The 26,023-nt window shown below is 48.9% G+C and overlaps 1 protein-coding gene across 1 annotated transcript in view; it reads left to right on the plus strand.

The window, feature by feature from the left end:
• ADAMTS9 (ADAM metallopeptidase with thrombospondin type 1 motif 9) overlaps positions 1–26,023 on the plus strand; it is a 1,221,593-nt gene that overhangs the window by 994,527 nt on the left and 201,043 nt on the right. The window contains exon 31 of the mRNA XM_069643707.1: positions 24,887–25,057. Coding sequence (XP_069499808.1) covers positions 24,887–25,057 — 171 coding nt within the window. The remainder of the gene's footprint in view (positions 1–24,886; positions 25,058–26,023) is intronic.

The following is a 26,023-nucleotide window of genomic DNA, read 5'->3' on the forward strand; positions in this document are numbered from 1 at the left end:
CTAGTGTAAGTGTAAGGAACTCATGGCGGCAACAGTAAAGACAGACACAAGTGATCACAGTTCAAGGGTGTTTATTAAAGTGTATGCAGGTTGGAAAAATGCCTAATCTAAACCTAAATCTAAGATGGAAGCAAGCAACGACCATCAAATGAAAATATGACAGTCCTAGTTGCGTTGTGTCAAATAAAAAGGGCCTGTACTAAGAAACCGATTGCCAAACCTTACAACTAATACAAAAAGGGGTGTGGGATGGTTTTCAAGAAAAGAAAGACGTTTTCACAAATATGTCAGGATGCAGCAGCTTGGGTCTCCCTTCCCCACGTTTTGAGCTTGGAGCAAGGCGGAATCCTCGAGCACAGTGCACTCTCGAGCTTCCACAGCACAAGACGACAGTTCCACTTGCAGCTGTCTGGGTCGTCGATGGCCAAGTCTCGTTTATCTTGAAAGTCTCTTGCCTTCGAGGGCCTGACGTTTTCAAATAACAAAAACAAAAGTTCCTTCAACAATATGAAAGTTTGTTTCCTGGTTTCATTTAGGGGGAGGATTCTTCACACCTGGGTCCCCGTCTTCCGCTGACCCCTCTTTACTTTCAGCCTCCCTCCTCCGGGTTCACAACAGCTTTTCCTTCCTTCACAAATCTTAATGTCTTTTTAAACAGTTCCAGTGGACATCCCTCGGCCGGGTTCACTCTTGTCAACACACTGTTTCTTGGGACTTTAGACTTTGCCCCCTCTTTGTCAGCATCCCTCTTCCGGGCTAAGTCTTGCCAACTTCACATTCACAAATGTTTGCTGGATTCACTTCCCTTGCTTTTTCACAGTTCTTAAGTTAAAGGCTTTTCACTGTACAGGGATTTTGGTTGACCTCCTTTATGATCACTTTGACCTATATAGACGGCTCTCCTGTGGCCTTCTGGTATCAGTAGTTTCATTCAGACAGGGATTGACTAGAGTTTCTTGGGGCAGCACCCACGTGGTGCTGACCATCTTTTGCAGCTGATTTCCCCTTTTCAATGTTACAGTTCTTTAAGCTATTCTCACTTTGCCAGTTTCGTTAACCACAGCCCAGTCATTATCAGCTCTCTCCTCGACTCACCAGCTGTGATGAACCTCTTGGCGTTCCTCCTTCCTGGAGTCAAGGCCGGTACCACGGAAGCAGGAGTATCCCTTGCTTCGGCTTATTAGCGTCAATACTTTCTATGTACCTGCTGCAGAACACTTGGGCTATTGTCCTCGGCCTTACGATTCTTTCAGCGGAGGGTTTGTGGTGTCTCTCCTCGTCAGCCTCTCGATGTTTGCCGCCTTTCTCCTCCTCTTGAATTGCCAGGTCTGGATAGCTGTCTCATCGTGTGGTCGGCCTTGCTCGTACTCCGCTCTCTTGCTCCGCCTTTTATCCCTGTGGGGAAGGGAAAGGGCCATCTGGTGTGTGTGATTCTGATCAGTTGTCTGACTTTGACTGACCCTTGTATTGGGAAATGTGAGCTAAACCGCTCTGATGTTAGTCCGTTCTCTGGTGCGTCGTGTGAAAGTGCCCTGAGGACCGCCCATCCAGGTGAACCTCCCTCACTGGCCACCCCCAGGAACAGTAGCGATGGCCACCTGGATGACAGATTCCCGGGGGCTAGCTAGGGAGACACCTTCAGGTTTCTCACATGAGCCATGTTCTCCTCTGTTTATGAGAATACTGTTTCAAATCCGTGACCCATGCACTGGCTACTCAGCAATGCCCATGCTATATAAAGGCATGACCATAGTCCCACACTGGCAACAACTAAGACTGGGTTGAGACCACGCTTTCCTTTTCAGGCCCATACAATAGATGATATGCATAGATCCTGTTTTTATTCCTGTTATTATTCCAGCACACCCATACCCGCCCTCATTCTTACATTCGCTGTCACTGAGGATCTGTTGTTACTGTAAACAAACCACGTACACTCAGCAGATCCCCCCATTAACCCCATCTTATTATAATATGGGTTTTCACCCACTAGACTCAGTTCTCAAGGACCATAACACTATAAAACAGGTACATTTAAAGAACTCACTGTTGTATTCATATGTTCGTGCATATGTCTGGAAACTGCAGAAACGGGCGAACAGTGGCAGCCACGTAGAGCTAAGGTTTCTACTAGGGCAGCCAACAGTGAACAGGGATTCGATGGAGCCCTGTCTCTGTACTCAACACTGGAGAAGGACTAGAGAGCCATGGTTGAATGGAGCAACTCTCTTCTAATTTAAGTAACTCAGTTACAGAAGCGCCCACTAGTTCATATACCTGATATGTCACATGTGTCAACTATACTACTTCATTTCCGAGTCCTGATCTTAGGCATGGACATCATTCCAAATATACCATTAGCACTTCTATATCCATGTTCTTGAGGTATGTACTACTCCTCTGCTGTTTATGCAGATCCAAGTGCCTCGTGTTCTGCATATATCTTTTGTGCAAAATTAATATACACAAAATGTTATGTCTCCCATTGACAAACATAGCTATTTCAATTATTATCGTCTTGGACCCATAGCAATTTCGCTAATTGTGTATAAACAACGGTTAATTACCATTTCAGTCTATAACACTTGTTATAATTATAACCTTGTATATACGAGTACACTCATTATCATAGTGTTGCCACTCACGTTCTTATTATTATTATACATGAGCATACATATTCTACAAGTATGATTTACACATTTCCTGTTCCATACATGTGGTTGGATCTTCAAATAAGTGTAAATACAATAATTATCATATTATTCTCTACATCATTCTTATTATTCATGCATAATCATGATTCTTGTATACGTACAGTTTACAGATTGCCAATTCAATACATGTGGTTGGGTCTTCAAAATAGAGGTTAACACAAGCCCATTATGTCCACCACATAGGACAACACCTCAGTACCAACATGCATAATGCCTCACACTTTTTATTACCACATTGGACAAATCGGTGTATACATAGTTTTTATGTGATTCTCAATGCACCTAGGTCCCTTTATCCTGGGCTTGTAACCTGTATAGATTGAAATGGCCTCTATTTTTCTGGTATATATGCCCCTGCTCAACTCTGAAAACTGGTTTTCACTACAGACAGACATGCAGATGATATTTGATGTATATGTAAGATATCTCCCATGTGCATTGCCCAAATATTGAGAAACCAATTATGTGTCAAAGATCAAGGTATTCCATTCAACTGAAACATTTATGCCGTGGTTTAGATTCTCTAGCCTATAAATCCATTGTTTTTCTAGCCTGTATAGTTGTGCTTCCAGGTCCCGCCCTCGAGGGTGTGGCTTTAACATCTGTAATACAAACCAGAAGAGGTCCTTGTCAGTGTATCCCATACATTTGTAGTCCTCAACTAAAGTTTAATCCACCACCGTATTTCGTATGCATGATCTGTGTTTTGAAATGCATTGCCTTATTTGGCGGATGGTTTTGCCTACATATAAGCTTGCACTGCACTCAATTACATAAATTACATATCTGATTTTACAATTAGTGTTCGTGTGTGTCCAACTCCCATTTAGTCCTACTCTTTTCAAGCAGCAATTTCATGTCGGTAAAGTTGCATGCTATACAGCTACCACATTTATGATGGCCCACTACTGGTGGGAGCCCCACAAGGGTAGCACCCCGGGGACATCAGTTGAATCTTTATGAGTGTGGATGTATTTTCACCTTAAGTTGGCATTCTTCTTAACGGCAAACAGGGGTTTTATGTTTAAAGTGCCCTGTTCTTTTACCAAATGCCAATTCTTATGTACATTTCTCTTTATTTGGTTACTGACAGGACTAAAGGTTGTGACACACAAAAGTCATTCCTATACGCATTAGCAGCTCTCTTAAAATTGTTTCTCACTAACTTCTTACGGTGCCCCCTGGTGATAAATCTCTTTTGAGATGGTCTGCATGTGTCATGAAGTCACTTTTTTCTGAACAATTCCGGCGTATTCTCAGAAACTCGCTATAGGGCAAGTTAATTTTCAGCCCTGCCGGATGGAAACTTGCAAAGTGAAGCAATCCATTCCGGTCAGATGGTTTCCTGTATAGAGCTATAGCCAACCCCTTAACATTTTTGTAGATTTTAAAATCTAAAAAGCTAACTGCTCATTCTTTCCTCGAGGTGACGTTGCGGGCCTTGCACCACCTCTATAATATATAGGGCTCCTGGTTGAGACCATTTTCTGCCCATGGGGGCTCTATAGTCCAAAAGACACAAGTGAACAGGGTCAATCATGCCAACCATCAAACCCAGTGCTACTTTATGAATGTAAAGGATACACCTTCATTGTTTCAATAAATGTATTTAGTCAAAGGTAGAAGACACATTGATCTGAATGTACACACAACACGGAACATCCCATTTGATGCAAAAAGTACAGAAGAAATATGTGATACTGTAACATACAAAACTTCAAGATAATTGAGGTTTGAGTGTGATTGTAAACATTTCTAACAGTGCATTGCCTACTGTTGCATCAAAGCGCTACACGGGTCCAAACAACAAAGTACAATAACAAAACAGAGTGTTAAATTTCACAAATATAGACAGTCTATGTTATGTACACTGAAACTACAGATTTAGGAGTCTACACAGATGGGCGGGACTTCATCAGAACAGGTGGACTGGAACGTTGGAGTGTTCTATGTGTGTACCGCCTACAAGAAAATACATTGGGTAGTGTAAGAAACTAGGTTTGAGGGATTGGTGAGGTTATAACATAGCTAATTCTCAAATTGCATACAATAAATGTGCGACTGTATCGACTATGTCAGTACAGACACTCAACACAGATTCAAAAAATGGGCGACCCTGAGTGTAGCGGATGGCCACTGAGGCACATCAGTAATCCAAAAGAGAGAACCAATCTGAAATAGAGGACTTACATCAGATGTGTTTCTGTGCAGGGTAATACTGCAGAAAACGGGGCAAGATCAGGTGGAGATGGCTTACGTATCAAGCGGGAGCTCAAATCGCGTGGTCTGCAATAAATGGAGCAGGAGGTCAGACCACAGGGTAATACTTGGACCTATTGCTGGGTTATGCTATCAGAGATGTATATAATTTCTGTCCAAAATACCTTTGTGCTGTTGGTCGGAGACGCCTCTGTATGTGGGGCTGTCCAAAATGCTGTGCGCATCGAGCATGCTGTGATTAGAACACGGGATACCTCGCGGGCTATCCTGCATGAGCACTCAAATATGATCTACAAGAAAGATCGGGATATCTATTAACAGGATTGTAAAAGCGGAGAGCTTATATACAATGGAAAGAGCCCAAAGTCTGTGTGGCTTACCTGAGCCGGCGAAGACTGATCGCAATACGGACAGAGCAGGAAAAAGTGAAACCGTAGCCATGGCTACGGATGCTTATGTACTGGCAGCCTTTTTAGTTGTCTACGTGGCAGCTACAAAAAGTATCAGCCAGCCAACTGCTCAATGGGTGATTAAAAACAAGTGCCGCATAATTATAGCATACAACTATACCTTGATGAAAATTGTAAAGGGACAAAAAGCCAACGTTTACAGTGTGTGGCCGTAGTAACGTATTAGCGTCCTGAGTGACTCATTTCTCTGTGGTGAGAAAAGAAAAGAAAGAAACGGTTGGATGTGGTGTGATGCCGACTACCGTGCAACATATGTAGGCATCCCCTATAGTTAAGTTGACGGAAGTGGTGGGGAAGTGAAGTAGTATCTGCCTGCTGGGCGGTACTTATGTAACTAGTAAAGCTGCTATCTGAAAAACTCAATGTATGAGGGCAATACCCCATGAGTGACAGAGAAAGATGCGTAGTTGGTTCCACATTTTATAGCCAAATTGTCTTGTGCAGATCAAATTTGCATTTCATTTGGTCCCTCGTTGCGCTGGTCAAATTGTATTCAGAATCTGTGGCATGGGCATTATAACAGATCATTCAACACATGTTCCTGATAACAATACATTGCAGAATACATTAATGTATCGATGTTGTTCCACATCTGGGGGTGAATAATCCACTGACATACACATCAGATCAGTGCGTCCCAACATAATATTTAAGCATATGAAGACACGATTCCCTCTGAGTGGGTCATTCAGATGTTGACATAAAGGACTACAACTCGACAGAGACGATGAGCCCCTCGTTGACAGTATTCAACTTGTGGACCCACCTTTGTTCAAATTGCGTAAGTAGTCTATTGGTGTCCCCACCTCTTATCGTGGGTCTCACTTTTTGCAGAACAAACCACTTAATGTCTGTGTCATTATGTTGTTTCAAGACAAAGTGGTCCAGAAGTGTTTTATCATGTGTTTTGTTCCTGATACAGGAACAGTGTTCAGAGATTCTTGTCTTAACAGCCCTAATGGTTTTCCCTACATAGAGTAAAACCGCAGGGGAACTCGATGACGTAGATCACTAATTTTGTGTTACAGTTTGTGTGGTCCTGTAATTTCCATTTGATGTTCTTGTACTCAAGAACTGTTTTTGTGTAGTAAAATTGCAAGCTAGACAGTGACCACCTCTCCCACCCTCTTGATGCCAGCGAGTGCCTCTTAATGTAGGCCCAGGGTGGGCTGTGTGCTGGTTATTACTTTATTTCAGTACTTTGGCATTTATTTTAAGATGGCCACCACAGTTTCTTCTTTGTTGACTTGATCCAACTGAGCCGGCCCGCACCGTCACTGATTGGCTCCCCATCCACTCTAATTGCTTATCATGGGAGCCGGTTGGCTAAGGAGCCAGCCCCCTGAAAAGCCCACACTGGGCCCCTCACCTGTTCCTGCTCATTCTTTCCTCGAGACCAGAGTCTCTGCCTGCTCGTTTCAGTTGCAGGCCTTGCACCACCTCTGCCACCCTCCTGATGCTGGTGAGTGCCTCTTAAGGTAGGCTCAGGGTAGGCTGTGTGCTGGTTATTACTTTATTTCAGTCCTTTGCAACTTATTTTAAGATGGCCACCACAGTTTATTCTTTGTTGACTGCCTCCAACTGAGCCCACTGCTCCGTCACCGATTGGCTCTCCATCAACTTTAATAGCCTATCAAAGGAGATGGCCCCCGCAAAGGCCCACACTCTGGCCCCTGTCTGGCCCTGTCCAGGCCGGGGAGGGCTGCAAGGGCCCCCCATCGCCTATACCGTGGTAGCAGGCCATTCATCACCTTCAGGGACTTCGTCCCTCATCCACCCTTCTACAGATCCCCAATGCACTCAGCCTGCACCAATCTTTCTAGCTGGGGGTCGGGGGGGGTTGTTACCAACTGTGGTAATTACCTAAATTCAACTGATTTGATGTACAAGCCCTGACACCTAGGAAAATAAAACTCTCACTGTGCAGAGATGCTCCCTCTGCCCAATTCTTCTGTTCTCAAAAAGACCATATGCAAAAACCAAATAAAAGTCTATCTCCTTCGCCATTCCTATGTGCAATCCTCATGCCTCCCTTCCCCTCTTTCTTCAACTACAACTAGCCTATATGTTCTGACTTGGACTAATTAAGCCTCTCTACTATATTTTTTTCACTGCGTGAAATGTTTATCTGCTGTTTTCATCCATCCATTTCTTTTCTGCTGCATTTTAGTGCCTTGCTTGAAATTCGAATTTAGGTGTGCTTTGAAATTTGAAATCTGTGCATTTGCCTTCTTGTGCTGCATTTTAGCGCCTTGTTTGAAATTCAAATTTAGGTGTGCTTTTATCCCCTTAGGTGCTAAGGACAAGGTATCTCGTCCTCCGCACTAGGTTTATAGTGCTGACGAGATACCTCATTCTTTTGGGGTGGGAGGTGGATCACCCCCCTGTTGCAGCTCCCATCTCTCTGACCCCCCAGGCAGTCAAGGGGAAGACTTACACTCTACATATAGTGGAACACTTGGGAGTATCAGTGGGCTTGCCCCTTTATGACTCCCTCCCTCCCACAAGGTTGGGAAGACCTTTGCTGCTTCCCTGGGGGCGGGGTAAAATTGGGCTTCTGGCCCCATTTGGCCACCCCTGGGAAGCAGCAAGGACCACTAGGCCACCAGCGATATGATCTTGGCGGTGGGCTCCTCACCCCAGGCCAATCTGCCACCAGCCTCACCCCCCTAAAATGCCAACAAGATGGCATAATGTTGTTTTGCCTTCTTTGGGGGCAAATTAGAGCTGTTTTGCACCCATTTGCTACAAGGAAGGCAAAACATGGAGGGGCAGATCCTTTCTGCTTCCCTGGGTGGCAACATTGAGGGTCTAGTCCCATTTTGCCAACCCTGGGAAGCAGTAAGGAGCACTAAGCCACCAGAGAAAATATTTTGTGGTTGGGGGGCTGTTTCACACATTGACTGTCGTAGTACACCTGGCCGACCTGGATCTCTGGCAGGGCCACGTTAGAGCTTTTCCCTCCGGGGAGGAATGGGCTCCCTGTGGGAGCTCCTTAGGAGCATTGCTGTGCTGGGGAGCGGTCAACCCACGTGCAAGGCAGACAACCAAGACCCGGGACAGCATCCCTAGCCATCCTAGAGCCACCCTAGAGCTCTGGCTGGGCTACGTCAAGCTTTTCCCTCCAGAAAGGAATAGGGACCCTGTGGGCTCCCTGGGACCACCGGTGGGCCTTGGGACAGTCGACCCACCTGGGAGACAGGTGCCAAGCCTGGCGGCAGCACCCCTGGCCGTCCTGGAGCTCTGGCTGGGCTATGTTTTCCCTCTGGGGAGGGATGGTGATCCTGTGGGGACTCCCTGGGACCCCCGCTGGGCTTTTGGACAGTCAACCCACATGGCAGACAGGTGCCCAAGATCGGCGGCAGTACGTGGACTGTTCTGGATCTCTGGCCATGCCATGTTACAGCTTTTCCCTCCAGGGGTAGGGGGGTGAAACCTGCTGGGACTATCGAATTACCACCTGTGAGATGGGCGGCAGTCGACCTACGTGCGAGGCAGACACCCAAGGGGGGGGGCAGCACCCTCGGCCGTCCTAGAGCTCTGGCTTGGCTGCATTACATCTTTTCCCTCTAGGGTGGCGACCCTGCAGGGGATCACTGGGACCACCACTGGGGTTGGGGATGGTCGACCCACATTGAAGACAGGTGCCCAAGGCTGGGGGGCAGGACCCTCGGCCGTCCTGGAACGCTGGCTTGGCTGCATTACAGCTTTTCCCTTCAGGGAGGGATGGGGACCCTGCCGGGGCTCCCTGTGACTGCGGCTGGACTTGTGGATGGTCGACCCACATTGGAGAGAGGTAACCAATGCTGGGGACAGCACCCCCGTCGGTCCTGGAGCTCTTGCCATGTTGTGCCACAGCTTTTCCCTCCAGGGATAGATGATGACCCTGCCAGGACTCCATGGGACTGCCGCTGAACTTGGGGTCGGTCGGCCCACATGGGAGATGGGCGTCCAAGGACGGGGACATCACCACCAGTTGTCCTACACCTATGGCTGGGCTGTGTTACAGCTTTTCCCTTCGAGCAGTGACAGGGAACCTGCCTGGGCTCCCTCAGACAGCTGCTGGACTTGTGGTCAGTCGACACACATTGGAGACAGGCGCCCAAGGCCGGGGACATTACTCCCAGACATTCTAGAGCTGTGGCTGGGCTGCATTACAGCTTTTCCCTCTGGAGAGGGATGGGGATCCTGCTGGGGCTCCCTGGGACAGACGCTGTACTTGTATACAGTCGACCCACATTGTAAACAGGCGCCCAAAGCCAGGACCAGCACCCCCGGCCATTCTAGAGCTCTGGCTGGGCTGTGTTAAAGCTTCTCCCTCCGGGGAGAGATGTGAACCTTGCCCGGGCTCCCTGGAACTGCTGCTGGGCTTGGGGACGGTCAACCCACATGGGAGACAGGTGACCAAGGACGGGGACATCACCCCTGACCATCCTGGAGCTCTGGCTGGGCTGCATTATAGCTTTTCTTTCCAGGGGAGGGATGGGGACCCTGCCGGGGCTCCCTGGGACAGCCGCTGTACTTGTATACAGTCGACAGATATTGGAACCAGGCGCCCAAGGCCAGGACCAGCACCCCGGCCATTCTAGAGCTCTGGCTGGGATGTGTTAAAGCTTCTCCCTCCGGGGAGGGATGTGAACCTTGCCTGGGCTCCCTGGGACTGCTGCTGGGCTTGGGGACGGTCAACCCACATGAGAGACAGGTACCCAAGGCCAGGAGCAGCAGCCCGGCCATCCTGTATCTCTGGCTGGGCTGCGTTAAAGCTTTTCCCTCCAGTGAGGGATGTGGACCTTGCCGGGGCTCCCAGGGACCGCTGCTGGGCTTGGGGACAGTCGATCCACACGGCAGACTGGCGTCCAATACCGGGGCGGAACCCCGGCTGTCCTGGAGCTCTGGCTGGGCTGCGTTACAGCTTTTCCCTCAGGGGAGGGACAGGGACCCCACTGGGTCACCCCATAACTGCTGCTGGACTTGGGGACGGTCGTCCCACATGGGAGACAGGTGCCCAAGTCCGGAGGCAGCCCTGCCAGCCGCCCTGGAGCTCTGGCTGGGCTGCATTACAGCTTTTCCCTCCAGGGTAGGGATGGGGACCCTGTTGATGCTCCCTGGGATTGCCGCTGGATTTGTGTATGGTTGACACACATTGGACGTAGGCACCCATGGACAGGGACATCACCCCTGACCATCCTGGAGCTTTGGCTGGGCTGCGTTTCAGGTTTTCCCTCCAGTGGAGAGATGGAGACCCAGCCCGTGCTCTCTGGGACCGCTGCTGGATTTGTTTATGGTTGACCCACATTTGAGACAGGTGCCCAAGGCCGGGACGGAGCCTCCATATGTCCTAGAGCTCTGGCCATGCCACGTTATAGCTTTTCCCTCTGGGGAGGTACGGTGACCCCACTGGGGTTCCCTGGGAAAGCCACTGGGCTTGCCAACAGGCGACCCACATGGTAGACCGGCGCCTAAGGACAGGGGAAATCACCGCTGACCATACTGGAGCTCTTGTTTGGCTGTGTGACTGCTTTTTCCCTTCAGGGAGGGTTGGTGACCCTGCCGGGGCTCCCTGGTACTGCCTCTGGGCTTAGGGACGGTCAACCCACATGGAAGACAGCCGCCCAAGTCCAGGAACATCACCCCGACCATCCTAGAGCTCTGGCTGGGCTGCATTACAGCTTTTCCATCTGGGGAGGGATGGGGACACTACTGGGGTTTCCGTGGCAATGCCACTGGACTTGTGGGCGGTCAACCCACATTGGGGACAAGGCGCAAGGCTAAGGGCAGCACCCCGGCCATCCTACAGCTCTGGCTGGGCTGCGTTACAGCTTTTCCCAGCGGGAGGGATGGGGACCGTGCCTGGGCTCCCTGGCACCATGACTAGACTTGTGGAGGGTCGACCCACATGGGGGACAGGCACCCAAGGCTGGGGACAACATCCTCGACCATCCTGGAATTCTTGCCATGCCGTGTTACATCTTTTCCCTCCGGGGATGGGTGGTGACCCTGCCAAGATTCCCTGGGACTGCCACTGGACTTGGGGACATTCGACACTCATTGGAGACAGGTGCCCAAGGCCGGGGGCAGCATCCTGGGCCATCCTAGAGCTCTGGTTGGGCTGTGTTAGAGCTTTTCCCTCTGGGAAGGGATATGAACCTTGCCCAGGCTCCCTGGGACTGCTGCTGGTCTTGGGGATGGTGAACCCACATGGGAGACAGGCGCCCAAGGCCAGGGGCAGCAGCCCCCGCCATCCTGGACCTCTGGCTGGGCTGCGTTAAAGCTTTTCTCTGCAGTGAGGGATGTGAACCATTTCGGGGCTCCCAGCGACCGCTGCTGGTCTTGGGGACAGTAGACCCACATGGGAGACAGGCGCCCAAGGCCGGGGGGCAGAACCCCGGCCGTCCTGGAGCTCTGGCTGGGCTGAGTTACAGCTTTTCCCTCTGAGGAGGGATGGGGATCCTGCCAGGGCTCCCTGAGACCACTGCTGGATTTAGGGACGGTCGACCCACATGGGAAACCGCGCCCAAGGCCGGGGACATCACCCGCAGCCATCGTAGAGCTCTGGCTGGGCTGCGTTACAGCTTTTGCCTCCAGGGAGGTATGAGGAATCTGCCGGGGCTCACGGGGAACGCTGCTGGACTTGTGGTTGGTGACACACATTGGAGACAGGTGCCCAAGGTCGGAGGCAGCACCCCCAGCCGCCCTGGAGCTCTGTAGAGGCTACATTAAAGGCTTTCTCTTCAGTGAGGGATGAGGACCTTGTCGGGTCTCCCAGGGACCGCTGCAGGGCTAGGGGACGGTCGACCCACATGGGAGACATGCGCCCAAGTCCCCAAGCTGTTGTGGAGCTCTGGCTGGGCTGCTTTACAGCTTTTCCCTCTGGGGAGGGACTGGGACCCCGCCGGGTCACCCCATGAATGCCGCTGGACTTGGGGGTGGTCAACCGACATGGGAGACAGGCGCCCAAGGCTGGAGGAAGCACTCCCGGCCGTCCTGGAGGTCTGGCTGCGCTGCTTTATAGATTTTCCCTTCCAGGGGAGGGATGGGGGACCCTGCCGATGCTCGCCGGGACTGCCACTGGATTGTGTATGGTCGACGCACATTAAAGACAAGCGTCCATGGATGGGGACACCACCCCTGACCATCGTAGAGCTCTGGCCTGCCTGCATTTCAGGTTTTCACTCCAGGGAAGGGATGGTGCTCCCTGGGACCGCCACTGGATATGTGTATGGTTGACCCGCACTGCAGACAGGCACCCAAGGCCGGGGGCAGCACCCCTGGCCGTCTTAGAGCTCTGGCTTGGCTGTGTTACCGCTTTTCCCTTTAAAGAGGGTTGGTGACGCTGCTGGTGGTTCCTTGCTGCTGGGCTTAGGGATGATCGACCCACATGGGAGTCATGCGCACAAGAACAGGAACATCACTCCTGACCGCCCTAGAGCTCTGGCTGGGCTGCGTTACAGCTTTTCCCTCTGTGGAGGGCTGGGGTACCTGCTGGGGCTCCCTGGGATCGCCCCTGGACTCGTGCATGGTCAACCCACATGGGGGACAGGCGCCCATGGCTGGAGTTATCACCTCCAACTGTCCTGGTGCTCTGGCTGTGCTGCAATATTGCTTTTCCCTCAGTGGACAGATAGTGACCCTGCAGGGCTCCCTGGGACTGCTACTGGACTTTGGGATGGTTGACTGACATGGTAAACAGATGCCCAAGGCCAAGGACCTCACCCCCCGACCATCCTGGAGTTCTGGCCTGGATGCATTACAGGTTTTCTCTCCAGGGAGGGATGGGGACCCTGCCGGGGCTCCCTGGGACCATCACTGGACTTGGAGAAGGTCGACCCACATAGTAGACAGGCGCCCAAGGCCAGGGGCAGCGCCCACGGCTGTCCTGGAGCACTGGCCGTGCCGTGTTACAGCTTTTCCCTCCAGGGAGGGATGGTGACCCCGCCGGGGCTCCCTGGCACCCCAGATAGACTTGTAGTGGGTCGGCCCACATGGAAGTCAGGCACCCAAAGCCGAGGACAACACCCCCAGCTGTCCTGGTGCTCTGGCTTCGCTGCATTACAGCTTTTCCCTTCTGGGACTGCTGTAAGACTAGTGGATGATCAACCCACATGGGAAACAGGAGCCCAAGGCCGGAGGCATCACCCCCAACCGCCCTGGAGCAATGGCTGTGCTGCATTACAGCTTTTACCTCAGTGGACAGATAGTGACCCTGCAGGCCTAGAGACTGCCGCTGGACTTGGGGACAGTCGACCGACATGGGAGACAGCCGCCCAAGGCCGGGGACATCACCCCCTGACTATCCTGGAACTCTGGCTGGCCTGTGTTACAGCGTTTCCCTCTGGGAAAGGATATGTATCATGGCTCAGTTTTTGGCTTGAGGTATTGCTTGTTTTATTTATTTATGTATTTATGTATTTAATATTTGCTCAGGCATACATGTCTTTACATATAAGAACATCAATATACAAACTCCAATTCATCATAAAATACCAGAGATACCATACATAAAAATGAATACATAAAAAACTAGTAAAAACAGGGTGCCAGCAGGCAACTCCGTTAAAATGGATAAAACAAGTTCATAAAATGTCATCATATGCAAAATAAGATTCTGATCATTTCCTTGCAATAATGCTTGCCATGTACCATACATATTCACATCCTCATAGGCATTATCGTACTCCTTCAGATATTTGCGTCTTAGAAAATTAAGGCGCTCGCAGTGACATTTAAGACTTTCAGCTGACTCTGTGGTTACCATCCCACATAGTCTGCAATGTCTCAACTGCTTAGCAATTCCCAAATGTTGCCCCGAAGACCTCCAGTGTGTCTCTAAATTTGAATAAAAGATATTGGCCCTCATTACGACCTTGGCCGAGGACCATGGTGCAATTTGCACCATGGTCCATGGCGCTAAGCTGCCAACTCCGCCAAGGTGGTTGGCGGACCTACCGCCCCATGCCGACCTTGGCGGGGCGGTAAGTCCCCAATCCCCATTTTACCCTTCCCCATTCCCATTCTTGCCCCATAGGGCATAATGGGGATGGGGAAGGCGTTAATTACGCCACCGTAAATTACGGTGGCGTAATTAACAAGTCCCGTAGCGCCATGGATTTTTCCGCCTGCAAAAAGCAGGCGTAAAAATCATCCATGGCGCTACGGGAACTCGTAGTCTGGCGGAGAGGTACGCCATGCACTACGCCGGCGTAAAACCCTCTCCGCCAGGGTCCTAATGAGGGCCATTGCCTTACAGTCTTACAATCAGCGTAGGCTGCTTGGTACTTAGGCTTTCTCGAATCAATGGACCAAAACTCTAGAAACAGCCCACTATTTGTTTTGGTCGCAGGATTAATCATATTCTGTTCTTTAACATGGTTTAATATATCAATTTTCAAAAAACATTTGGTCTTGGCTTGGGTGTTTTGCAACCATGAGGCTGCATTATCTTTAGCCCATTTAAGGTACACCCTACATATCACTGCTATAATACTGGAATCCACCAGAATCATTTTTGCGACAATACCGCTCATTAGTTCCACAATAAAAGTATTGTTCATTAAAGTACATAATTTCACATAGCATTGCTGTTTTGTACTCTAAAATATCTGTAGCGCCCATAAGGTTACATTCTAATAATAGATATTCTCTGGATAGGGATTTAGGCATTGTAAATAAAATCTTTAACAGTTTTGCTTCAAACTGGTTCATTTCATTTACATATCTTGCACCCTATATTTCTGCTGCATAGAGTAAGCACGATAGCACCTTAGATGAATATAGCAACAAAACAGCATTGACTGAAAAGCCGCCTTGTTGGCCAATAAAATGACTTATTGACATGACAGTCTTCATACATTTCGATTTTGTGTCCTTGCAGTGTTGTTTCCAGCTAAGCTTCTAATCAATATCACGCCTAAGTACTTATAACAACTCACTACTTCAATTTGTTGATCCATAATCATCCATTTATAATTAATGGAACAAGGGCATTTAACTTTGCCTATGATTGGTATGATTTTGGTTCTACCAATATTGATACTTAGACCATTCCCTCTTGCGAAATTTTCAAGGGCTTTCAATTTAGTTTGTAAACCGTTGGGGGTGTAGTCTAAGAGTAAGAGGTCATTTGCATAACCCAGCCATCCCAATCTCAGGTTGCCTATTTTGATGTCATCTGAGATTATAGCCTTTAGATCGACCATGAGATCGGTCAGGTACAAGTTAAAAAGAGTAGCTGCAAGGATATATCCTTGCTTGACTCCTCGCAGGGTTTTAATGGAATCAGACAATCTTCCTTCATTATCAAGGTGTATTCTCACCGTTGTTTCCATGTATAATAGTTGAACCATGCTTGGACCATAGTTTTTCACGTATTATAGTATCGAATGCTGCTGAAAAGTCTATAAAAGTAGCAAATACAGTCAGATTACGAGTTTTCCAAGAGTATTCAATGGCTGTCACTCGGTTCACTATATTGTGTGTGGTCGAAGATTGCATTCTAAATCCAGACTGATTAGCTGGGAGTACATCAAATTCTTCTATCCATTCGTTCAATTCAGTCAGTAGGATTTTTGCGAATATCTTTGCAGGGATGTCTAGCATTGCTAGCATCCTATAATTTCCGGGGTCTTTCCAAGATCCTTTTTTGTGAACCGGGAGGATTATGCTTTCACGCCAGGATGGCGGTATAACACCATGTTTCCCTATTCATTGGAACAGGATATTCAGTGCCAGGGCCCATTTCTCAGGGGACATCTTTATTAGTGTGTTGCAGGTACAGTCTGAGCCTGCCACCCTATATCTATGCAGATTCAAAATTACAACATTACAAAACATCTTTGAGTCGGGGGAATTTAGCGGTGCATTGCTTTTCTCAATATTCACAGAAGCCATTCAAAACATGTGCAGCACATACCTTTTTTTCTGTCATTTTACCTACATAGTGCCTGACCTGCACAAATGACGCCTTCCTAAACTTGGAAGAAATGTATTCCTTTCTGTCTTCCCATTCAGCTTTCCTACCCTCCGCTTCCATTCTGTCCACGCATGTCCTATTGGAAAAAAAGGGAACAATTGTCTACCTCTCATAAAACTGATAGTAACTGTCCAAAAGTATGATTTCTTTTGTTTCCACTCAACCTGTTCTTGAAAGCCTAGAAAATGGTGAATTCAGAACGGCAAACCATTTTTTCCTAGCTTTTACAAGGAAAAAATCACAGGCTTCTTTGTACATCATTTTATTGGCATTTTCTGAAAAAACACAAAATGTGCTCTCTTTTTGGTTATATTCTCTCACCCTCATACAGCAAACAGGGATTCCTTGTTGTCGTTATTACCCCCTGCATGTGGGAAGAAAAGGGGTCAGATTTGGCCGAGATATCTCATGGAACAAAAAAGTTACAAGAGGTTAAAGGCAACATACCGAAATCTCCAAAAAAAGGGCTCAGCACTGGGAGGGAAAACCCTCAGCAGTTAAGGGGTTAAATCGGTGAATTCACCTTCCTGTGCTGAATGTTAGTGCCTTGCTTGAAATTCGAAATTTAGGCGTGCTTTTAAATCTGTGCATTAACCTTCTTGTGTTGGACTTTAATGCCTTGCTTGAAATTCGAATTTATGTGTGCTTTTAAATCTGTGCATTGACTGTCTTCCATTGCACACCTCCTTCATCTGTGCCTGCCTGGCTGCTCGGCCACCTGGTGAGCTATTTGTGCATTGTGCAGCTCCCCTATCTGTCTTTCTCTCTCCTCTGTTACTCTCATGGCACTCTCTATATTCCCTATCTATTCCAACTGCTACTCTATCACCTATCCTATCTCGCTCACAAAGTCTGGAAGAAAAAAACTTAAAAGATCTCACCTGGCCTCTAACAGAGGTCTACCTATTCTTGACACCTACACACCTACGTCAATGCTACTTCCAGGCAGACTATTAGTGACATCCTTTTTTCGTCCCCTCTCCTGACCTTTGCACCCCCTATCTGGTCTCCACTCTTTCCCCTTTCTCCCCTTCATCCATTAATGGTGGTACTAGGTGGGAAGCACTCCTGACATGCTTCCCACCCTCTAGGTGTATCATTAATGTCTATCACAATGGTACTATCATAGCCCAAGGTTCTCAGCCTACTCTTCTCCTTCTCGATCGGTGCCTGCCCTCTCTCATAAACGTCCTCCCTTCTCCTGCCACCCCTCCTTCCTCCTCTCCGCCACCATTACAGGAGTACTTCGCCCCTGTACCCCTCCTCGGAAAACTTTCAAACGGGCAATCAGCTCCACTTAGCTACTCTGAATACTCGTTCTGCTGGCAAACACTCCTTGAAGATGTTGACCTTGACGTCCTGGCCCTTACTGAGACGTGGTTCAATGCCAGCTCTGTCACTGCTCTTGACACTCTCCTCCCTTTGGGCTACAAAATCCTCTCCAAGCCCAGACCCAACCGGCCTGAAGGTGGAGTGGCCCTGATCTTCCCTGAGTGGGTTCCTGCTTCTATCATACCTACTCAATCCTCCTCCTCCTTTGAATGCCTCGCCTGCAGGTTTGGGGTCTCCCCTACTCTCTCACTCACCTTTGCTACCATCTACAGGTCCCCTGGCCCTATCTCTCTCTTCCTATCTGAATGAGTTGACCTTGCCTCCTCCCTCTTGACCCCTTCTTCCAAACTCCTCCTGCTAGGGGACTTCAATATGCACCTCGACTCCGCTGAATCAGCCACCTCACAGTTCCATGACCTCTGCAACTCCCTCTCTCTCACTATTCTTCCTTCCTTCCAGTCTGACCCACTCAGCCGGACACACTCTTGATGCCTTAATCACTGGTGACATCCCTATCTCTAACCTGGTCACCACCCCTCTCTCCTGGTCCGACCACTCTCTCCACTCATCCCACTTGGAGCCCCTTGGCCCGCTGTCTGAGCCTCTCCCTGCACTGCCAGCCTCCTTCACAATCATTCAACCGATGAAGCGAGTATCAGTCACTGACTTTGCCTCCACCTTCATCCCCCCTCCCTCCGCAATTCTGAGTCTGTCCTTGCTAACCTTCACCTCTCCATCTCCAACACCCTTAACATCCTTGTCCCTGTCATGAGGATCTGCCTGAAACCTCCCTCCGAGTGAAACAACTGGTATGACTTCGATCTAGCATCCTTGAAACGCAAGTGCAGAGTTTCTGAACGGAAGTGGCAGACCTGGGGTTCACCCTCTGATAAACTGGCCTGTCGCCTACTCCAATGGCAATATCGTTTCCTCTAAGAAGCAGGCCAACATCCAAGCTCGCATCTCTGGAGTTACTAACAACACGGCTGAACTTTTCAACATCTGCAAGGAACTCACCAATCCATCCACAGTCTCTACTTCTTTCCTTCCTTCTCAAGCTGTCTGCACTGCTTTGGCCTCCCACGTCTCATCTAAAACTCTGGACATCCTGTCTTCACTCTCCTCCACCCACTCTTTCAATCCCGCTCTAGCATACCAGCCTCACTTGGCTCCTCTGCCCACCGCCCCCACTTTCCTCCCTCCTGCCCATTACACCCAATGAGGTCTCTAAAGTTATCTGCTCTATGAATGTCTCATCCAAACAGGTTCACCCCTTCTCTACTAGTACCATTAAAGACAACATCTCCTCCCTCACACTAGCTCTTGCTGACTTCTGCAACCACTCCCTTGCTACAGGCTCTTTCCCTCTAGCACTCACTTGTGCACCCTCTCCTAAAATAAAAACACCTGCTGACCCCTCCTACCCGCGAACTATCGCCCAATCTCCATTACCCCCTTCCTGGGTAAACTCTTGGAGAAGTTGGTCCTCCCTCAACAGAACCTTCACACTGAACTTGTTGGTTGCCTCCATGACCAACAATCTGTATTCCAAGCATCCAGAGGCACAGAAACTGCTCTCTTGAACACCTGTGAAAACATACTCGCAAATCTTGTTTCCAACTCTCCTGCTGTTCACATTCTCCTCCATCTCCCCTCCGCCTTTGACATGGTCAACCACTCTATCTTCATAAAACGGCTCTGCGCCACCCTCGACAGAATGGATCGGGCACTGAATTGGCTGACCTCTTTCCTTACTAACCACCCCTCCCAGCTGCAACTGGGCCCTTTCTCCTCCACCACCAGACTCTGTACCTGTGGCGTCCCCCAGGGCTCTCTCCTTTCACCTTGGCTCTTCAATATATATCTTTCCCCTCTTGCTCACCTGATCTACTCCTTCTCTCCTCATGTTCAGTGTTATGCAGATGACACACAGCTTTCCTTCAAACCTCCCGCCACCTCCTCCTCCTCCTCTCTCATCCCCGATTGTCTGACCGCCATCCAGACATGGTGTGCGCCTAACGTTCTCTGTTTTAATTCCAGAAAGACAGAGATCCTTCTCATTGGGAGTCGTGTGCCCTGTTTCCCTTCAACCCTCTGCCTGCCTTCCTTGGGCCCTTCGAGCCTCCCCATCCTGTGAGGTCATAAACCTTAGGATCATCTTTGATTCTGCTCTCTCCTTCACCCCTCACATCCTGGACCTTGCCAAGAAGGTCCACTTCCAGCTTCAACTACTTAGAGACATTCTCCCTTTCCTGACCTTTCCCCAGAAGCTTAATGTCTCAAAGGCTCTGGTCCTTTCTAGGCTGGTCTTCTGCAGCAGCCTCTTTCTCAACCTCTCCCTCTCCTCTCTAAGCCTCCTTCAGCTAATCCAGAATAGGTCTGCACAACTTATCCTTGGCCTTAAGCCCAGGGACCGTATCTCTCCAGCCCTAAAATCTCTTCACTGGATCCCGGTGGCTGCAAGGATCAGATTCAATATCCTCTGCATCATTCACAAAGCTTTCTGGCGCCTGGGACCACGCTGTCTCCAACTTTCTCTCACTAAATACCTCCCTGCTTGAGTCCTCCGCTCCTCTAATTCCAACTCTTTGCTTGCCAAGGGCTTCTACAAGCAGAGAGCGGGGTGCAGGTCTCTCGCCTTGGCAGGTGCCTCTCTTTGCAACATCCTCCCTGCCCCACTCAGACTTATGCCGCAGACCTTCTAAAACTCTGCTTTTTGCTACCAGGACCTCTTCTCAGTCGACATCAGCATCCCCGCCCCCGGCACTGTCCTTACGGGTTCTTTGCCTGGCGGCTGTGCATTCCTCCCATGGGATTCCTCCGCCTTAGCACTTAATCAGTGGCCTCCTCCCTGGCTCCCCCTGGCACTTCCCTCCCGGGCTCCAACCAGCACTTGCCCTTACCCTGCACCCCCCTTAAAACCCCCTCCCCATCTCCTGCAATTCTCTTCACTGCACTTGCATGTCCGAATGTCACAAGGCCTAGTAGGACCACAATTATAGATGTATCGTATTGCTAATGTTATTTACTCATCTGTTCCCTCCCCAATTAGCCTTGTGGCACCTTGAAAGACAATTCTGTTGTATAGGTGCCTAATGAATGCACAATAAATAATTAAATAAATTGGTGTGAGTTGGATTCCATAGTGAACTTCAAATTGAGCCCCTGATGAAAAAGGTAAAGATCGACTTCATCTCCTGTCATCTCCTGTCCATATACAGAAGACATCGTCTATACACCGTTTCCAAGCGGCTATTTAGATGTTGAACGGATTGTAGATAGAGAAGATGAACACATTTTCAGAATGTGACATGTACCAATGGCCCACGTCAGGGGCAAATCTAGCCCCCATGCTGACCCCCTTCCTCTGTAGAGATGTGTTTTATACAGGAAGATGTTTTCTGTCATTGTTAACCTTGCGCATTCATTTATGGAGGCGCTAGGTGGAGACAAGCGACCACCCTGTGTGTCCAGTATAGTACCCAGGATGTCGAGGCATTCCATTTGTGGGATATAAGTATACAATGTCTCGACATCTATTGTCACTAGGATATCATGTGGGAGGCTCGGGATAGTCTGAATGACGTTTATCATGTTGGTAGAATCTTTCAAGTAGGGTGGCATTTCCCCACAAAAGGTTTCAAAAAGAATTCTGCATACACTGAGAGCGGCGCGAGAATGGAGTCTATCGCAGACACAATAGGTCTCCCGGGTGGATGAGTCATGTTTTTTTTATGTATTTTGGGGAGAATATAAAAGGCAGCTGTCTTAGAATGATTTTTCCTCAAAAACTGCTGTTCTTCCTCACAAATCCATCCTGCTCTTCCTGCATGCTCGGTTAAGCTGCCAATTTCGTCCTGTAGATGTTTTGTCTATTACCACAAACGTGGATAGCACTTTTTCTATCATGTTCTTTGAGAGCCCGTCATGATGAAATGCCCCCCAACACCCTTGTGGGTACTGTATTCTGCAAAACATGAGTGTTGGGAGAGCGCTCCCGACACTAATGTATTTAAGGGGGCGTGCCAGTGCAATATTTGCGCTACAGCTCAGTTCCCTGGAAATGCACAGGTCACCTTTGAGAATAATTTCATCCCCTGTGCTATTTTGGATATGTCCCAGTTTTAAGAATCTGGCCCAAAATCTGCATTTTTTGAAAATATTAAAATATAGTCACAATATGAAAGGGACAAAGAGAGGGATTGGGATAGGATAGATGGGGGTGATTGGTAATAAAGCAGAGAGGGAGCTGTGGGATGGAGGGGGGGGTGGAACAGATGAGGGCAATGGCAATAAAGCAGAGAGCTAGCATGGGGATAGAGGGATAGCAATGGGCCAGAGGCGGGAGCGGTGGGCAAGAAAGCAAAGAGGGGGCAATGCGCCATAGGGACTGAGGTGAAGATTGGGAAAAAGGATGCGAAAAGAGCGCGATGGACTGTGAGAAAGGATGTGAGATGCCGTAGGAGCGAGAAAGAATGGAGGACTCTAGACTGCTGGAGGTACTGTAGAGCGTAAGGTGTGAGTTGGGAGCATGGTTGGGAGTATGGTAGGGACTGGGGGAGTGTGAGCTTTGACTTCACACTGTTATGTTATGCAGACATATAAAGCGCACGGCCACCCGAGGGTGTCATGGCGCTGGAGAGGAAGAACAAATTAGCCACATGCCCACACAGCACAGATGATTAGGCAATTTTCTTTCTGCCATCGGAAGATCGTTCCGTAGTAACGCTGCAGCTACCGAAAAGGCCCGGCTACCAAGACGGCCGCGGCTGAAGGGAGGCACACAGAGAAGGCCTGCCAAGGCTGAGCGCAAAGAGCGCTTAGGAGAGTAACGGGTGAACTTGGTGCAAAGATATTCTGCCCCCTGATCATGCAGCGCCCGATGAACAATACAAAGCGCCTTGAACCTAATTCGCTGGGGTCACTGGCAGCCAGTGCAGAGCGCGAAGAACAGGTAAAATATGGCCCCCATACGGTGCCCTGTTGTGACCTGGGCTGCAAGATTTTGTAAGCGTTGAAGCTGTTGAACCACACCCTTAGGCTGAGCCAGGTAGATGGAGTTGCAGTAGTCCAATCGGCTAAGTAACATGGCCGCAACCACCAATGTGCTTTTTTATGCAGATGCCACAATATCCTGGATGGTCTGGGTGCACTAGGCGATGTCTACTTGAACTTTGGTGCCAGGATCTGCAGCCCTTTCACTTATCTGGATCCAACCCTCCTTGCCATTGAGATGTGCATGAATGAACGAATGATAAAGTTGCGACAAGACGCAAGTAAAGTCTGCACGTGTATGTTTCTTATTCGAAACCTCCATATAGGGAGCTGCGGCTCGCCGCTCGCTGTATAATGCAGGCTTTCCACCCCCACTCCCTCCCCTCCTGATCCCCCTCGCTCCCCAGTGCTCGCGTCACTCGGGAGCGCCGCTGGAGATGAGAAGCAGGCCGGCCACTGCTGAAAGGTTACTACAGGCTCGTGCGCATAGGCGAGATAAGACGTTTCCATCGAAGGTGACCAAGCTAGCCCACAGTCTTCAACATACCTGAGGCTGAAAACCTTGCGCAAAGCATGGATGCATGTATGCACTATGTTTGCCCTTGAAACGAATTGAGAACTCGTGTCCTTTTGATGCGGTGCTGTGACATTATAATTGTCCAACATTATGTTGGCACGTTGTTCTCAAATGCAATATCTATATTCGTACCACGGTTATCATTACGCCCATGCGTTCTGACACCCCTTGATGTGTAACACAAGAAAAGCAAGATTTTTCGCACAAATGAGTTAATCTCCAGTTATGTGAAAACTGTGATGTCACCTGCCACAAAAGGAGATTTATACATCACTGTGAAGTGTTTCACAAAACTATAGCACCACAACGGAAAATTAAGCATTTAATGTGTTACCCATAGTATGTTGGTATGGGTTGTGAACCGTCGGTGTATGATTGCCGAGTGGTTTTGAGAGCGCGCATTTCTTCGGTTCAGCTTAACTTCTAGCCTACGTGTTGCATGTGCCTGGATCAACACTGCCGCTTTGTGGATAAAATGAGAAATGCCGCTAGAAGAAAAAAATACGTGCCATTACGTGTCCATTTATTTGTATGTATGTAAACTGATGCAGGTTTAATGTAACTGTTATGGGTAACTACGAACAATACACAAGCAGTACATGTACCTGTTACATCATGCCTGTTAAGGGAAACTTTATTTTGATTATACCGGGCCATCTTGGGTGCAGCCACGAAAGTGGAACCTCTCTGTCGCACAGCACTGCGATCTTCTTATAAAGAAAGACGGCTGTAATTATAAGGCGCACTTTTGTCCCCCTGCTGCTATCGTATTCCCCCAAACCACAGCCTTGATACTTTGAAAGGCAGAGGATGTGCTTGCTAACAATTTAACGGTCTCCCACAGCTTCAACCAATAGCCTCTGGGCTGCCTTGAGTGCAGCGTCAATTGTCTAGTTACTCGGTGTATGTACCAGGTCAATCCCGTGCACAAAAGCCCCAGCAAAGCAATGGGCAGGGCAATAGCTCAGCCCAAGGCCACACAGAATGTGCGCCTTCATAATATCGTCAAGTGACTTGGGGGTTTCTGCTATTTAAAGCCGCAATGCACTGTTCAACTTACCGCGCGCCATGCGAGACTGCTGTCCAATGCCAGTATATTATGGCAAGCAAGGCGCTTCTAGCAGCAGTGGGAGACTACATGATTGGCAATGTAGCGCTTTATACACTATATGCGCCTCATGAGCTCTTCTTCCGACTCAGAAAAACATGGCCAGCTAGTTGACATTCAGACTTTAGTGTTTTTGAACGTGTCCACAATCACGTGGGTCATTTACAAAGCGTCCAAGCGTACGGCGGAGCTGCTATATGCCCTGCAAGGGTGGAGTGAAGTCTCCTGTATCAGAATCGGCCAAGGGCCGCAGCCCTGCGCCTGTAACTCTCCGATGTGCCCCAGTTTCAGCCACGGGTCCGTAACTGTGGACATTGGAAACCTCCCCAGCCATAGTGAGGCATGCAGGTAGAGGATAATTGCAGAGCAAGATGAAAGAGCAGCAACCCTGGGGCCAATGGGATCTGATAAGGAGGTGGGGAGTGGGGAGCTCAGTTAGCAGCCCACCTGTGTGTCGGGTCGGGTCCTATGACTGATCTCTTGTGTCCATTGTCTTTGCAGTGCACGAAAACCTGCGGGGTCGGTTCCCGGCACCGAAAGGTCCTCTGTCTGAAGCAAGATAAGGAAGAACAGGACGCCGCTCGCTGTGACGTCAGCAACAGGCCGCCTGACTCCGAGAGCTGCGCGCTACCGCCGTGTGAATACATCTGGATCACCGGGGAATGGTCTGAGGTAATCTCATTCGCTGACATGGGAAAGCTGGGATTTGATCGCTGGTTTGCCTGTGGCAGTCTGCAATTGTACAGCTGGCTACATCTCCTCTCACCTTTAGTTTTAAAGCAATGCAAAGAGTTGAGGAAACCAGAGAATTCCTCGGTAGAGCCCAGCCAGGGAGGCTGGCTCCGCCCTAAGAGCCACACACGAGCTGGCATGGCAAAATACCCATACCTGGACTCATGCCTCAGGACGTCAAAAGCCTGACCTGCCACAGTGCCCACCCATCTCCAGACCCCTGCAAGGCATTTATTCTGTATGGAGTAGCACTATAAACCCATATGAGTGAGACTTTCTTTATAGCAACCACCCCGAACAAAAACACTGCCGGGAAATCCTAATTTGTACAGTTCAGGAAAATAAATCACAGTGATGTAAAATGATTTTCTTAGGATCACATAATGTGCGAAGTGTGGAAGTCGGGATTCGAGCCTTGGTTTCCAGGTGCCAAAATTTACAATTTAGACAGCATACAAGACTTTATTCCATCTTCACTTTTAGAACCGACAAAAAGCTTTCTGCAAGGCTGTTAGTTAAGGGTCAAACTAGTACATAAAAAAAAAGTACATCTAGCTTTCACATTGTTCAAAAACGCTGCCTTTCAAAGCGCAACGATACAAGATGCATACACCAGACACAATATAAGAGAAGTCGTAATAGGAACACAAGTTCCGAAATCTAGTATGCATGAATCACAATGAAAAAAGGGGGTCTATCCAGCCCTACAATCAGGTAAGTGGGATGAAGGCCAGGCACCGATCTCACTTACAGTCACTCAATCTGCCGAGCTACCTTTCCAGATTTGTAACTGTCTTTCATTGCAGTTCCTTACACAGCTTGTAACCACTTTGAAACATGTTTTTCTATATTTGAATCCAATTCGTTTTTTATGTTCTATTTTGAATGATCATGTTAAATGTACAA

This window comes from Ambystoma mexicanum, chromosome 2p, assembly GCF_040938575.1.
Source record: "Ambystoma mexicanum isolate Mex_15411 chromosome 2p, UKY_AmexF1_1, whole genome shotgun sequence".
NCBI classification, from domain to species: domain Eukaryota; kingdom Metazoa; phylum Chordata; class Amphibia; order Caudata; family Ambystomatidae; genus Ambystoma; species Ambystoma mexicanum.